Source organism: Carcharhinus amblyrhynchos, chromosome 11 (genome assembly GCF_965287045.1).
Source record: "Carcharhinus amblyrhynchos chromosome 11, sCarAmb.v2.hapA, whole genome shotgun sequence".
In the NCBI taxonomy this organism is placed as follows: domain Eukaryota; kingdom Metazoa; phylum Chordata; class Chondrichthyes; order Carcharhiniformes; family Carcharhinidae; genus Carcharhinus; species Carcharhinus amblyrhynchos.
The window spans coordinates 38,411,998-38,427,274 of NC_137334.1; the positions used below are offsets into that span (position 1 = coordinate 38,411,998).

The 15,277-nt window shown below is 47.0% G+C and overlaps 1 protein-coding gene across 3 annotated transcripts in view; it reads right to left on the bottom strand.

The window, feature by feature from the left end:
• ppp1r1c (protein phosphatase 1, regulatory (inhibitor) subunit 1C) overlaps positions 1-15,277 on the bottom strand; it is a 115,701-nt gene that overhangs the window by 18,485 nt on the left and 81,939 nt on the right. For 2 of the 3 annotated variants that reach the window (XM_080198880.1, XM_080198879.1), the window contains one exon: positions 1,171-1,335. The exons of the other annotated variant lie outside the window; for it this stretch is intronic. In XM_080198880.1, the coding sequence (XP_080055006.1) occupies positions 1,171-1,335 (165 nt within the window). The remainder of the gene's footprint in view (positions 1-1,170; positions 1,336-15,277) is intronic. 3 annotated transcript variants of the gene reach the window in all.

Sequence of the window (15,277 nt, forward strand, 5' to 3'; positions counted from 1 at the left end):
TCCATTGAGCCTACTCCGCCATTCAGTACAATCATGGCTGCTCTTGGGTTTCAACTCCACTTCCCTGCCTGCACCCAATATCCCTCAATTACCTGAGAGACCAAAAATCCATCCATCCAATCTCACACATAGTCAACAATGAAGTGTCTGCAACTCTCCAGATAGAGAATTCCAAAGATTCACAACCCTTTGAGTGAAGAGATTTCTCCTCATCTCAGCCCTTAATGATCCTCCATCTATATCCCCATGTTCTAGGTCCCTCAGCCAGCAGAAGTAACCACTCAGTGCTTGACCCTGATAACTCCCTTAATTACACATGTTCAGCTATGTTTGCTTAAGAGAGAGTGATAGCTGGAGTGAAATAGCAGCTGATATCAGATCAGTGTTACATGCAAACTGACTTCACAGTCTGCACACTTACAGTGCACATTCCTGATGCCATGGCAATGCTTTCACAACTAATGTGCTTAGGATAGATTACCCTGGGAGTACATGAGTGCGGTACAGACAACATTTTGCAAGCAACACGGCACATTGATGAAAATATAGGCACTGCTCTAATTAATATTCTTTAGTATTAGACAAAGCTCATGCAGGCTGGGAATCTCTTCAGAGCTCCTCTGATCCTCAGCCATAAACTTTATCAGAAGTTTGCATCAGTAAATGGCATTTCCACCACACTTCAGACAATATTACAGCAACAAGGCAGGAGTAACTCTGGAAAAATCTCATTTTTTGGTGATTGATGGATAAACACAAATCTATAATTTATTTTTGCATCTTTAGCAACTACATCATTCATCATTTATTGCTGAATGGAAGGTGGTTTATGACTTACCTTAATACATTCTTTTGGTGGTAATGAATTCAATGTGTTTTGCGAAAGTCGTTGGCGACATTAAACTGCTCTTTCAAAATAGCTCTCAAATTAATTTAAAGAGTATTTCACTGAGAACTAGCTGAATTTGAAAGTGTTATGTGAATGATGATTTCACAGACTGGGAGCAGGGTTAGTTTAGCAAAGCAATATCATTTCCAGCAGTGGGTTAAAATCAATTTTGCAAAACACATATAGGATGATTGTGTTCCTTCCTCTATAAAAGAAGCCGGGTTCTGAAAATAAAATGGCAGGGTTGCATAATCTTGCTTAACATGTAACAGAAAGTCTACCTGTCATGAGTGGTGGCTGGTGCTGAAAGGGAGTGTCTTTCCGCCGAGGTTTCAAAGTTTGCTCATCTGTGTCTGTTTCTGTCTGTTGCTGCTGTGAACTTCTCAAGAACGAGTGAGGCACATCGTCATTACATTTAAGGGGAACTACCTGTTCAGATCCTGTAACTGTGATAAAAATAACTGTTCAAAGCCATGCGATGTAGCAGTCGCTGCAATGATAACACATTTTCTCAATTCTGAGTTACAGATAATATAGTCTTGTTTCAATAGTTTGTGACATGGGTAAGGAAAACAACTGTTTTCCTTTAGGAAGTGCAATGATTATCCTCCAGAGAAAGGTGATGCATCACACACCAGTAGCCCATTAAGATATGCAACTGAAAATAAAACCATTGCCTGTCCCTTTCTCAGGGTTTATTCTTACTTTTTTCATTATTTTTCACCATACTCATTAGAACACCATTGCAATAAGTTTAGTCCAGTTAATCCAAAATGTTTCTGTTAAGGCTTAGTGATAAAACTTACCCCTAATGTCTGTTGAAGGGGGAAAAATGTTTCAATAGAATAAATGCACAGTAACAAAATCATTAATGTCACTTTTATTTTTTCTTGACACATTTCCCTTCTCATTGCTAAGTGCAGCATCGTATTAGTCAGTAAGGATGCAGTGCCTTACATACCTATCTCCCAGCTTGGCTGAGAGAAACGCAAGCAGTACATTTCTGTGAGAAGACCTGGTTTCAGGCCTGACGTTCGTCAGGGACCCCGGTTCAATTCCCGGCTTGGGCCACTGTCTGGGTGGAGTTTGCACATTCTCCTTGTGTCCATGTGGGTTTCCACTGAGTGCTCCAATTTCCTCCCACAATCTGGAGGACATGCTGGTTAGGTGCATTGGCTGTGGTAACTCCTCCCTCAGTGCACCCGAACAGGCACCAGAGTACAGTGACTAGGGAAATTTCACACTAACCTCATTGCAGTATTAATGTAAGCCTACTTGTGACACTAATGAATAATAAATAATAAACTTTCACACTTTTCTCCATTGTTCAGATAGGTGAAAGAAAACCCAACCTTTGGTGTCCATGCTCATTCAACTATAAACAAAAAAAGACCTGTAATCAGCTGGTGAATGCCAAAGGACTCAATCATTGATGTCAGACGCTCGTCAGTGAGTTCTGAATGGTAGCTGACCACCAGAGGAGGCAGAAGCCTCCAAGATCCTCAGGTCTCCAAGGAATGCATCCGATGAAGTAGGCCACTGACTGGCTTTATATTGAATCCAATGCATTCTCAAGTGGCTTTTCTGCATAACGTATCACATGGCTGGTTGCAACTGGTGAAATAAATGGGCTCTCTAAACATTCTGCACACCCCAGCATTGCTCCATATAATATTATAATTATGAGTTTTATAAGATTACTATGTTTTGGGACTGTGGTTCCAAGCTAAAAATGAAGGGGAACATATGACATTTTCTGAATTCTACATCAAGTCTATGTGGTTTGTTTATTAGAGATTAAATAGATCCAGATTGTTTTACTGGGAAGAACGTGTTTCTACTTGGAGATGGTTCCTACATGCTATGGGCAAAATACAGAAAAGTGTTGAAAAGACTGGGTTATAAACAATAATGCTTTAAATTGTTCATTTCTTTCCGAGATAAAAAGAGAGTTGGGATCTCAAGGATAATTAATCAGCATTGCAAACTGGATACAAGGCCCACGTGATTCATATTGCCATGGAGATGTGCTTTGAGAAGGGAAAAGTTTCTAACATATTTCTGAAAGTCCTAGGCATAAAGAGAGCCTGATATGATCTGGAGAGAGGAAGTAGCTGGAGGCCAAAAGTCTCAATGGTTCACTACAAATGAACATGGATGGGAGCTCACACTCAATTAAAAATACCAAATTCATGACCACTTGAAACAAGGCTGGAAGATTCACCTAGCTTTCACTAAAGAGAGTATCACAGAAAAGTATTACTCACCATGAAATACAGTTGTGGGGTTAAACGTTAACAAGCTGAGATGTGAAAGGAATGGAAGTAGATCCTCAGGAACTAAGGTTCATTTCAGACTGGTAAAATTATTGGTTTGGAAAAAATCAAATGACTATTTAAGAGGCAGTGTTAAGTATATCTGTCAAGTGGACATGTAGGTTGTGTTAAAATTAAAGGGGAATGATCTGTTCTGTAGTTTAAAGTATAAGTTGCCGACAAACATAGGCTGGGATTCTCCCAGCACTGTGTGCTGCTCAAGTAGCGCAGCGAGCAAGGAGATATCAGTGAGGCTTGCAACTGGCACCCAGCCAACCACAAGTCTCCAAGACTTTTTTAGCATCATCAGTTCTGCACCAGAAATCAGCACAAGCTGATTACCATGTGGAAACAGCTATCGAGGCTGGCTATGATGGGGGAGATCGGGGCTAGTCCAGGGGTGGCCGATAGGCCAGTGTTTGGGGAGGCTGAGAAGGCCAGTGATCGGGGAGTGGCCAGCAATCTGGAGGGTGAGGCCTGGGAAGGCATCGGAAGGCCAGCGATTAGGAGGTGGGCAATGGGGGGGCCAGTGCGCATGTGCTGATCTCCCCACTAACAAATTGGCACATCCACAAGGGCCTGCTCAGTGTGCTAATGCCGGCCTCTTGGGCAGGATGAGGCCCTGCCCCCTACTTTCCAGTGTAAATTCCTCCAAGGCACTCAGTGATGCACAGCATGTTGAAGGTTCGTTCTGGTAAGTACGTCCAAAAAATGGGCAGGAAATTTTCCTGCTTTTGCACCCATTGGCCACTTGATTTTTTGGGGGTAGAATCCTGGCCATAGTGTTTTGTCAGCAGTGTTTTTAGTCTTTTTTTTAATAGTAAAAGACTTATAATCTTGTTGTTTCATCCTTTTGAGCTATTAACTGGAAGCTTAAATTTCTATCCAAGTTTACTGGTCTCTATAGGGATCATAAGCAAGCAGAATATAGTCATTCAATGTTTCTTTGAACTTAGCATCCATTTCATCTGCAGGTGAAGCACATATGAACTTTGCACTTTGCAAAGTCTTGTGTTTGTGAGATATCCTGTGCTGACTGTAACTGTTTTATATGTTCAGCACAATTTAGCGCTCCCTCCCCTGGGCATCAATTTTACTTTTGCGATACTATCTTCCCTGTTACAAGTTATGTAAGCACAATTAGATCCTCCCTGTAAATGCTGGCGACATACCTTTTAGAATAATGCACAAAGGGAAGCACCATGTAAAATGTTTGAATAATAACCCTTTCCATTGAACATGATCCTTGTCCTATGTTCTTATGATCCCCAGTACTCTACACTAGTCAATCTTTCACAGTGTTGCATATGGAAAGTCATAACACATGACAGTATTCAGGATAAGCAGGACCAGAGAAACAAAGCACTTAAAAATGATCAAATAATGATCATATGGAAGTTTAATGAACTGCACAGTTCATTCTGGTTACCATGCCACCAAAAACAAACACAAATATCGGAGAAGGTGCGGTAAATAACTTTGCTCCTTTGACTGAAGCAACAAAATTCTTTCAGCTGTTTCTCACTCTGTTTTTTCTAAACTACCATTCTCTTTTTATGGAGCAACTAATCAGGCTCTGACATGGACAAGAGATTCTCCAAATATTTCACACAAGCCAGCCGAACCCTCCCTTGCTGTCATACCTGCACAGATAAAGCGGCCTATTTCTGAACAAAGACACAAAGTAAGTGAAATATGGAAGAGTCCATCAGTGGACGATAATCTCTTTAATGGACTTTCTCTCCTCCCTTTCATTCAATAATTGCACCAAGGTGGAGGCAGGAGGGACAAAGCGGGAGTAGGACAGAAGATGGAAAAGGTGGAGGGGGAGTTCAAGGAATCATAAGAATCAGGAACAGGAGTAGGCAATTCAGGCCTTCGAGCCTGCTCCACCATTTAATACAATCATGGCTGACCTCATCTTGGCCTCAACTCAATGAGAAGGCCAGGAGAGGGATGATAAGAGAAGAAGGGAGGGGGAAGAAAAAAATGGAATAGGAGAGAAAAGAGAGGCTGAGGGGGGCAGTGGAGGAATAAAGAATTAGGAAGGGGTTAAAGGAAAGAAAGAAGTATATATGTTTATGTAGCATTTTCCACAACCACCAGATGTCTCAATGTCTTTGGAAGTCAATTAAGTTCTTTTGAAGTCATTGCTGTAAAATAGAAAATGCAGCAGTTAATATGCACACTGCCACAAACAGCAATGTAATCATGACCAGATAATCTGGATTATTTTGTGTGATATTGATTAAAGGGTAAATATTGGCCAGGACTCCAGGGATAACGACCCCGCAAATTTTTGAAGTAGTCAGATAGAGCTCAGTTAACATATCAGGTGGAATTTTACCATCTCATTGCACTCACGTTGCAGCGGGAAAATGTCGTAAAATCGGGCACGATACAACGTGTGGGAATGGCAAGCATTTTCACACCCATTCGCATTTTACCAAGTAAAAACAATCGGCACGATCGGGAGCCCACCTAAAAAGGGCAAAATGTCCATTTGCATTTTTTTGCATTCATTGCAATGTAATTGAAGAGTTTAGCAGGTGAGCTGGGACGATTGGGAGCCTTAACCACTTCACTCACTGCAGTCGGGTCAGGCAGGAAAGCCTCATCTATAAAAGTCACATTCAGATGCTTGCTCAGTGAGGGTGAGTGAGGAACTAAGTCTCTGCTTTCAAATTGCTCCGTGCTGCTAAGGGGGGAGGGGGCGTTGTTTTGTGGCAGCCATGTTGCATTTTGGGTCAGGGGGTTGCAAGTATGGGGAGGAGGGTGGGGGGGCTATTGTTGCTCACGGCGTCCAGCTTTGGATTCTCAGCATTGATCCAGCTTAAAGCGCTGACCTCGGGTCTTAGCGTTGATTCTGGGTCCTAGTGTTGGCAGCAGCAAGCACTGTTGCAGGTGGGGGCTGAGCGGGAAACACTCTGAAGGGGCAGTGCTGCAGCCTCAAGACATGTTAAGCAGCACTGTTTGTGGCCACTACTGCATAGGTTCTGGGTGTTTGTGAATGGGGGGGGGTGAAGAATGGGGATTGCTGTTGTTGTTGTCATCTTGTTGCCATTCTGGGATCTGTGGGGGGGTATGGGGAGTATGTGTTTCTGGGGGATCTGTGGAGGGGTGTATGGGGAGTGCATGTTGATGGGGATCTGTGGGGGGGGTATGGGGAGTGTGTGTTTCTGGGGGATCTGTGGAGGGGTGTATGGGGAGTGTGTGTTGCCGGGGGCTTTATGGAGAGTATTGGGAGTGTATGGTGCTGAGGGCCCGTTGCTGGGTTCCATGGGGATATGGGGAGTATGTGTTGCTGGGGGTCTGTGTAGGGGGGTATAGGGAGTGTGCGTTACTGAGGGGTCTGTGGGGGGGTATGAGGAGTGGGTGTTGCTGGGGGGTCTGTGGGTGGGTATGGGGAAGTGTGTGTTGCTGGGGGTCTGTGGGGGGGTATGGGGAGTGTGTGTTGCTGGGGGTCTGTGGGGGGGTATGAGGAGTGTGTGTTGCTGGGGGTCTGTGGGGGGGTATGGGGAGTGTGTGTTGCTGGGGGTCTGTGGGGGGGTATGAGGAGTGTGTGTTGCTGGGGGTCTGTGGGGGGGTATGGGGAGTGTGTGTTGCTGGGGGTCTGTGGGGGGATATGAGGAGTGGGTGTTGCTGGGGGTCTGTGGGGGGGTATGAGGAGTGGGTGTTGCTGGGGGGTCTGTGGGGTGGGTATGGGGAGTGTGTGTTGCTGGGGGTCTGTGGGGGGATATGAGGAGTGGGTGTTGCTGGGGGTCTGTGGGGGGGTATGAGGAGTGGGTGTTGCTGGGGGTCTGTGGGGGGGTATGAGGAGTGGGTGTTGCTGGGGGGTCTGTGGGTGGGTATGGGGAGTGTGTGTTGCTGGGGGGTCTGTGGGGGGGTATGAGGAGTGGGTGTTGCTGGGGGTCTGTGGGTGGGTATGGGGAGTGTGTGTTTTGCTGGGCTGAGGGCGAGCAGAGTTCTTTAACCTCTCCATCTGTCCCTCCCCTTCCCTAAATCCCCCTTGCTCCTCTTCAGATTGACGAGATGGCTTTTGCGATACAGCCAATTGATCTTGCTGTTCTTTTGGTTGCTGCTGGAACTGAGGAGGAGGAGCAGGAGGATGAATTGTGGGCAGAGGAGACCCAGGACTTGCCACTCACAGGAGTGTGGAAGATGGGTACTAGAGGCAGGATGTGGCCGCCATTCAACCTGAAGGGGGGCGGCGGGGAAGGAGAAGGAGGGAGCCGCAGCAGTTCCACACGTGAGCGTCCTTCGAGCAACTGTCGGAAAGCGTGTGCTGCCAACGGCAGGAGATAGTGCAAGGCCTGACACCTCGGGGCACAGGGGGGCACCCACTTCCAGTTGCTGTGAAAGTGATGGCCGCCTTAAACTTCTACACCACTCGGCCCTTTCAGATCATCAGTGGAGACCTTTGTGGTATTTCTCAACCATCCATTCACAACTTTGTGGAGGAGATCATGGTATGCTCAAGCTGGCCAGTATATTAAATTTGACCCGGACCAGGTCCAGCAGGAAGTCTGGCCTGTAGGAGGAAGAGGAAGATGAGGAGGAGGAACAGGAAGATGAGGAGGAGGAGGGTAACAATGAGCAATACTACCCAGGTACTGGAGGGTTGGCGGCAGCAGGATCAGGCATGCGAGGGTGTCAAGGGAGGCCCTGATCACCATGTAGTTTGGTCACTAGGGGGCCTCTGTTGCCGTGTGTGTGTTCCATTCTCCCCCCACCAATTGACCTTGGAGTCCTCCAGTCTCCTGCAACATTGTATACCAGAGTGGTGGGCCTGGGTACGCTGTGTTAGTGAATGTCTGTGGCAGACGGGAAGGCGATGATGATTCTTTATGCGCCATTGTGCAAACTAGTCTGACTCTTACTTGAGCTCTACACGCATGTTGGCACCTGGGCCCACATTTGAGTGGTGGGCAAGGGAACTCTAAACTCCCATGCCGGGCCCTGGGACAGGTGGTGTGGAGGGGAGGGAGGGAATCTCTCATGGCAGATGCTAGAAGTTGCTGCCAATGCAAGCCACCCACTGTAGCCAGTGAATTATTTGAGCTCCTTGATTTTCTCAGTAGCAGTGCATTAAGGGGCTTCCCCCACTGACACCAACGTGCAGAGTCCCTCCGGTGACAGCTGGGGTAAGTACATTCCTGTTAGACAAGTTAGTCACAGGTGTGGGTGAAATAATATTTATTGTTGCCAATAATAGTGCTGTCAAAATAAATGCTAAGATAAAAACATGTGAAAGTGAGATTTTAAAGTGCCTTATATTCTGTCTGCCTAGTGTTGTCCTTCACCTGTGCCACCTTAGTGCCACTACAACTTCTTAACCTTACGTGGCCTACCACTATGTCTCAGTGTCTCCCCAGGATGTACGTCGGAGGTGGAGATGGCCAGCCGATTACTGCACTCTGTATCCTGTGGTGCCCTTGATGAGAGTCCTCTGGAAAGGCCTTGAGGGCCCTGGCTGACTTCTAGGTAAGAAATCTCACAACACCAGGTTAAAATCCAACAGGTTTATTTGGTAGCAAATGCCACTAGCTTTCGGGGCTTTGCCCCTTCGTCAGGTGAGTGGGAAGTTCTGATCAGAAAGCTAGTGGCATTTGCTACCAAATAACCCTGATGGACTTTAACCTGGTGTTGTGAGACTTCTTACTGTGTTTACCCCAGTCCACACCAGCATCTCCACATCACGACTCCTAGGTGTCAGGGGCGTATCCATGACATCCTCCTCATCCTGCTGCCCCTGAGATGCCCTGGTATTAGGAAGGGGGGAGTCAGAAGGTGAAGCCACAACCACAGTCTACTGGGTGGAAGACCTCAGCACTAGCTCGAGCCCTTCCTCCTCCCTTGCGGTTCCTGTGAGTCCCTGGGTCACTCCGTGGGATGGCGGTGCTTCTGCAGTGAGCTCCACCTGGCCCTGCCAGTCCTGGTGGACCACCTGTGTTCTTGCCATGATAGCCGAGTCCTCTGCGATGGCCCTCTGAGATGGGGGGCCACCTGTCAATGGCAGCAGCAAGAGCCCTCTGAGACTGGGCCACGCTCTGCATCCCCTCAGGCATGGCTCTCTATGACCGGACCATGCTCTCAGGGGCTGCAGCCATAGCCCGCTGTGTCTCAGCACTGTGTTGCTGCATCTCCTGCAAACTCTCGAGCCTCCCAGCCAGAATGGCGAGAAGCCTGTTGAGCCCCTCAGCTGTGTCTCGGCCATCACCCTCTGGGACTCTGCTGTGGACTGCGGTGACTTGGCCATCACTTGGACTCTGCCACTCATGATGAGGATCCCCTGCCCCAGGCTTTCCACCGCAGATGCCTCCCTTGCAGTGTTGGCCTGGGAACCATATAAGATAGGCAATAGCTGGTCCACCTGAAAACTTTGTGACTGCTCCCAACAGCCGTACAGTCGGTGCAGTGTCGTGGTCAGTCTCTCCTGCATTCTCTGACCCTGTTGCTGCATCTCCAGCAGACGAGGGAGAAGTGATCTCAAAGGCTCGGCATGTAGTTGGGGGTAGCTCATCTCCAGCAGGTCCCTGCATGCCAGAGGCCTCGGATGTTCCTTCCTCCAATTGATGTACATCAGCAGATGTATTGTGCGCACCAGAGGTACCTTGCCACTAACTTGACCCACCATTGTGAGACTCTCTGGGATGGTGAGTTGCAGTTTGGAATTTGATGCAAAACTGGTGCTGGCCCCGGAGGTCCTGTCATCCGCTTCCTCCGAGGAGTCTTCCAAGCTGTCAGGGGCAGGGTGGGTGGGTGCAGAATTGGGGGCCGTGATGCCAGATAGCCCAGACACGTCAGGGTCCCTCCCTGCAACACACGACACAAGGTTAAGTGCAAGGGAGGGAGAGGAATCTGGGCTGCGTGCAACTTACTTCAGATATCGCCAAAGAATGGAGGATTGACAGGTGCTCACTTCAATGCTCAGACCAACCATGGTGTCACTGATTGTCCGCATCCCTTCCTCTCCTGCAAGGTCCAGTTCCCTCTCCCAAAGGGGGTGAGGATCACATCTCAGGCACACCCGTCCCTCTCTTCGCCCTCTCCTGGTGATTATGGGTATTCTTCTCCTGTGGGGACAGAAGGGCCCATGTAAAATCTGATGGCACAAGTCCTGCAGGGTTTCAGGGGGTGGCCCTCAGAGGGCAAGGGTTGTGATAGTCTTGGGTGGGAGGAGGGAGATGCTTGGGTGTCAGGAACTGAAAGCATGCAGTGTGGTGGGGGCGGGGGGGATCTGGGGTTTAATTAGGGGAAAATGCTGGAAAGGTTAAACACTCACCCTCGCTGCAGGATGAGGTCATTCAGTTTTTTGTAGCATTCTTGGCCAGTGCTCTGGCACTAACACATGCTGCCACTGCCTCCCAGGCTGCATTACCATCCCTTGCCCTGGACCAGTGGCATCCTGCAGGGTGGAAGAGAGTGTCCCACCTTGCCTCCACCATCTCCAGTAACCTGGCCAGATTTGCATCTGAAAAACGGAGAGCTATCTTCCTGGAAGCCATTTCCTCCTGCACTGTCTACATGTCTGTCCATCCTTGGGGTTTTTATAGAGTCTTTATATAGAGCCTGTTTTTTATAGAGCCTGTCCTTGTTAGGACAGACCAGCTGCAGGCAGTTTGGGTGAGTCATGCGCCCCTTAGAACATTCCAGTGAGATTAATGCAGTTTGCCTTGTTAGCATGGAGAGGAAGCCAAGTCAGCACTTGCAGGTGTGCTGTTGGGGGGCGGGCGCAGAGTTTGGCCTCTGTGATGATATGGGGCAGGGGAAAGTGTAGAGGAGAATGTAAGAAGATGGGGAAGGGAAGAGGAGGACAGAGGATATAAATAGAGAAGAAAGGAGAGGAGAGGGGGAAAATGAGAGAAGGGGATGTAAGGTGAAGATGTGAGGAAGGAGGAAAAAGGGGAACAAAGAGAGGAAAGTAGCTGAGCAGTGGGAAACTCTCTTAGCAGGTGCAGGACAGGGGGGTAATTCAGTAAACTCACCCAGCAGGGGATTGGTTCTGAGCGGTGTGAGTGAACCCGGGAGATGCTGCTGGGGTGAGTGCAGGTGGGCCAGACATTGTGATACGTTGTGATAGTTGTTCAAGAATTACTTCAATTGCAACTTAATCCAAGTGAGCCAACAAAGGATATCAGTGAGGTCACTGGCAATTGGGGATATAGCAGTTCCTTAGCAGTTGGAAAAATTTTCATAGCCACTACTGCAACACCAATAGGAAGAGTTGAGGTGGAGGTTAACAGATCAGCAATGTGCTGCTGAGCTTACAACACTCCCAGTGGGATTGTGTCCCCAGGAACAATGTTGGGGTGAGATGAGAGTAGGGATGGGAGCAAGCTTGAAGTGCCCTGCTTATCTCTGAGTGGGACAACAATTTCCCTGGGAAATGTTAGGGGAAGGCCCTACTGAGTGTAGCAAAAAGAATTTTCATTTTACATGCAGAAGGATGTCCCAAAATGCTTCTCAGCCAATAAAATACTTCTGAAATGTAGGCAGGCAGTTTGGGCGAGTCACGAACGGTCATCTAGATTTCAAACGTTTGCTCTATTCTCTTCCCAGGCCTGCTGAGCTTTTCCAGCATTTTCTGTTTTTGTTACTTCTGAAATGTAGTTAATTTAAAAAATCTTTCAGAACATCGGAGGCAAGGTCAGCATTTGTTGCCAATCCCTAATTACACTGGAGAAAGTGGCAGTGAGCTACATCCTTGAACCTCTTTCAAACATTTAATTGGATGGAAGATTGAAAATACTGATGGGCATGCCTCAAGCATGTCTTGCAGGTTTGGGATCTGGGCCTAGCCCCATTTCCAGTTTCATTCACCCATTTAGATATCTGGAGCTATATACATTTTCAAACTGGCATCTATAGGGTCAGTGAGCAGACTATAAGCCAGACCACATCAGACACGAAAAGAAGGCATTGCTGGAGGATTAGGATGCAATATCGTTCAATGGGATGAGGCAGGGATGCAGCGACACTGATAGGGTGAGGCCACATGAGCAATTATTGAAAGCACTGAATTAAAAGCTATTACAAAAAAATCACCTGCCCAAAGCTAAACATTTATTGTTAGAATACATTTGCCTTTTAAATTCAATCCAAATTGCTGCTCTGTCCAGCTAAAGATACCTCAGTGTCAGACCTTTGGGAATCTGTCTCGGAAACATTAGCTCAAAAATAATGGCAGAGCAGTTAACCCTATGGGAAAGCCCTACCTCCAGTGTTACCTACAGACAGTTTTTAATGGATTATGTCACAGGCAGAATCTGGCAGTTCATTTTCAAAGCATTTTGAAATAGAATGGTGCAGCACGACAGTGTGTCAGTGATTTTTATAGGTAATATATTGTAAATGATATCTCTCTACTTACATTTTCCTGTTTGACATTCAATTGAGGGGTAGACTGAGGAGGCTAAAAACAAATCAATGATGATTTGGGAATCAGTGTTGGCCAACGGGAATCGAACCCATCTTCCAATTTCCGGCTTAATTCCTGTTCTTGTTAATATTTTACATTGCTATTTCACACGGTGTTATGATCACCCAGCTGTAAGCTTGTGACTACATCAGTATTATCTCCTGGCTTTACATCAAATGTAATACTAGATGAATTATCATCTCTTCTTTTGTCAGCTTATCGTTTAGTAATGTGTAACAGGAAGATAGAAATCTAGGAGCAGGAGTGGGCCGACCATCCCATCGAGTCTTTCTGCCATTAAATATGATCATAGCTAATCATCCACTTCAGTGTCTGCTTCCCAGACTATCCCCATTTCCCTTTATGCTATGGAAACTGTTCACAGGACATCTGAGGCCTAGGGAATGGCCTTACTAATGGTACCCAAATCACAGGAATAAATGAAAGCTCTCAGTTGCAGCAGCCACATTTTGATAAAATTGCATTTTGGTTGAACTAAGCTATGAAGCATTGTGAGAGAATTAGAAACTTGCGGCACCAATTAAATAGAAATCACTTTAAAAGCAGACAGGAAGTTATTTTTGTGGTTTTATAACCAGACTTGTACTTTGTAAAAACAAAATATTGTAGCATGTTGGAAATCCAAAATTCAAACAAGAAAATTTGGAAATAATTAGCAGGTCAGGCAGCATCTGTGAAGAGAAATGAAGTTAATGTTTAAATTGATGGGCTTCATCAGAACGTTAGAGGTGTAACAGGTTTTAAAGAAGAGCAGAGGCCAGGCTGGCGGTCTGACGAGGGAGGTCATGCAGGGATGGATCATCAAGGCAGCCTTGATAGGGGTGGTGTGTGTCGGGGGTTTTGATGGGGGGTGGGGGAAGGGGACATGTCAGGGGTTAGGCAGGGGAACCCATTGAAAGGGCCCCGATGCCAGTGACCTGTGTTGGGGAAAGGGTGGGGGAACATGCCTCCAATGATGTGGGGAGGGAGGTGGGGTCTCCCAGTCATCGGGACGTCCTTGTGAAATGGTGCCCAAGTGTTTTGAAGCCAGGCTCACTAGTGTGTTTAGCCACTCCCCGCTACCCACCCCCCCAACTCCCCAGTACCGGCCCGAAACTGCCAACTCTCCAGAAAAGTGACTGAGTGGAAGGATTGTAGTGCAAAGCACACCTGAGAAAGCGGCACGGATCACTCCATTGTTCCTGCTGATATGACACTTGGAAATTTCTGGGAGAATTACACTCTCTTTCAAACTACCACTGGGCTTCAATTAGGGTGGCATGAGGGCAAAGGACAGAGAGAGGTCAGAGTGCTTGTCACATGTTTACATAAGAACATAAGAAATAGGAGCAGGAGTAGGCCATCTGGCCCTTCGAGCCTGCCCTGCCATTCAATAAGATCATGGCTGATCTGTCGTGGCTCAGTTCCACATTCCTGCCCTCTCCCCATAACCCTTAATCCCCTCGCTTATCAAAAACCCATCAACCCGCATCTTAAAAATATTTAGCGAGGCAGCCTCCACCACTTCAATGGGCAGAGAATTCCAGAGATTCACCACCCTTTGAGTGAAGAAGTTCCTCCTCAACTCTGTTCTAAACCGCCCCCCCTTTATCTTGAGGCTGTGCCCCCTAGTCCTACTGTCCTTTCTGAGTGGGAAGAGTCTCTCCACCTCTATCCTATCCATCCCATTCATCATCTTATACGTCTCAATGAGATCTCCCCTCATTCTTCTAAACTCTAACGAGTACAAGCCTAGTTTATTCAGCCTCTCCTCATAGCTCAACCCCCTCAACTCCGGTATCAGCCTAGTAAACCTCCTCTGCACTCCCTACAAGGCCAAAATATCCTTGCGTAAGTGCGGCGACCAAAACTGCACACAGTACTCCAGCTGCGGCCTCACCAATGCCCTGTACAGTTGCAGCAAGACCTCCCTACTTTTATATTCAATCCCCCTCGCGATGAAGGCCAGCATCCCATTCGCCTTCCTGACCACCTGCTGCACCTGCAAGCTGGGTTTTTGCGACTCATGCACAAGGACCCCGAGGTCCCTCTGCACCGTCGCCTGCTGCAGTTTTTCATGTTTGACACCTTTTGGATTCAAAACCCCCATTTCACTTGGACATACAAATTAACAGCAAAAGTGGGGCACACGGCCCTTTGAAGCTGCTCCACCATTCAGTTAGATCATGGCTGATCTTTCTTTAATCTCAACCCCAGATTCTAGTCCACCTCTGATAGCCTGTCACCTCCTTGTTAATCAAGAATCTACCTAGTGCTGCCTTTAAAATAATTCAAAAATTCTGCTTCCATCACCTTTTGAGAAAGGATTCCAAAGACTCAGAATCCACTGAGGGACAATAAATTGTCATCGCTGTCTGATGGTGATAATTCTGTATGCCATTCACATGTCTTCTAGACTCAGTTTTTTCTAATCGTCTCATTTCTACTCTCCTTGTTCTATCAGTAAGTCAGATAAAACAGGAGTTGCAGCAAGTCCAAGTGCTTAATTTCAGGAATTTGGGAAGTGAGGGAATTCAGTGCAATGAGGGAGGGTCCTTTGCAGAAAAGTGTTGTCAGCAAACAATGTCAGAGGAGGGAAAACGTAGAATTAAAGACTGTTTATTTGAATGTAGGCAGGATTTGTAATGAGGT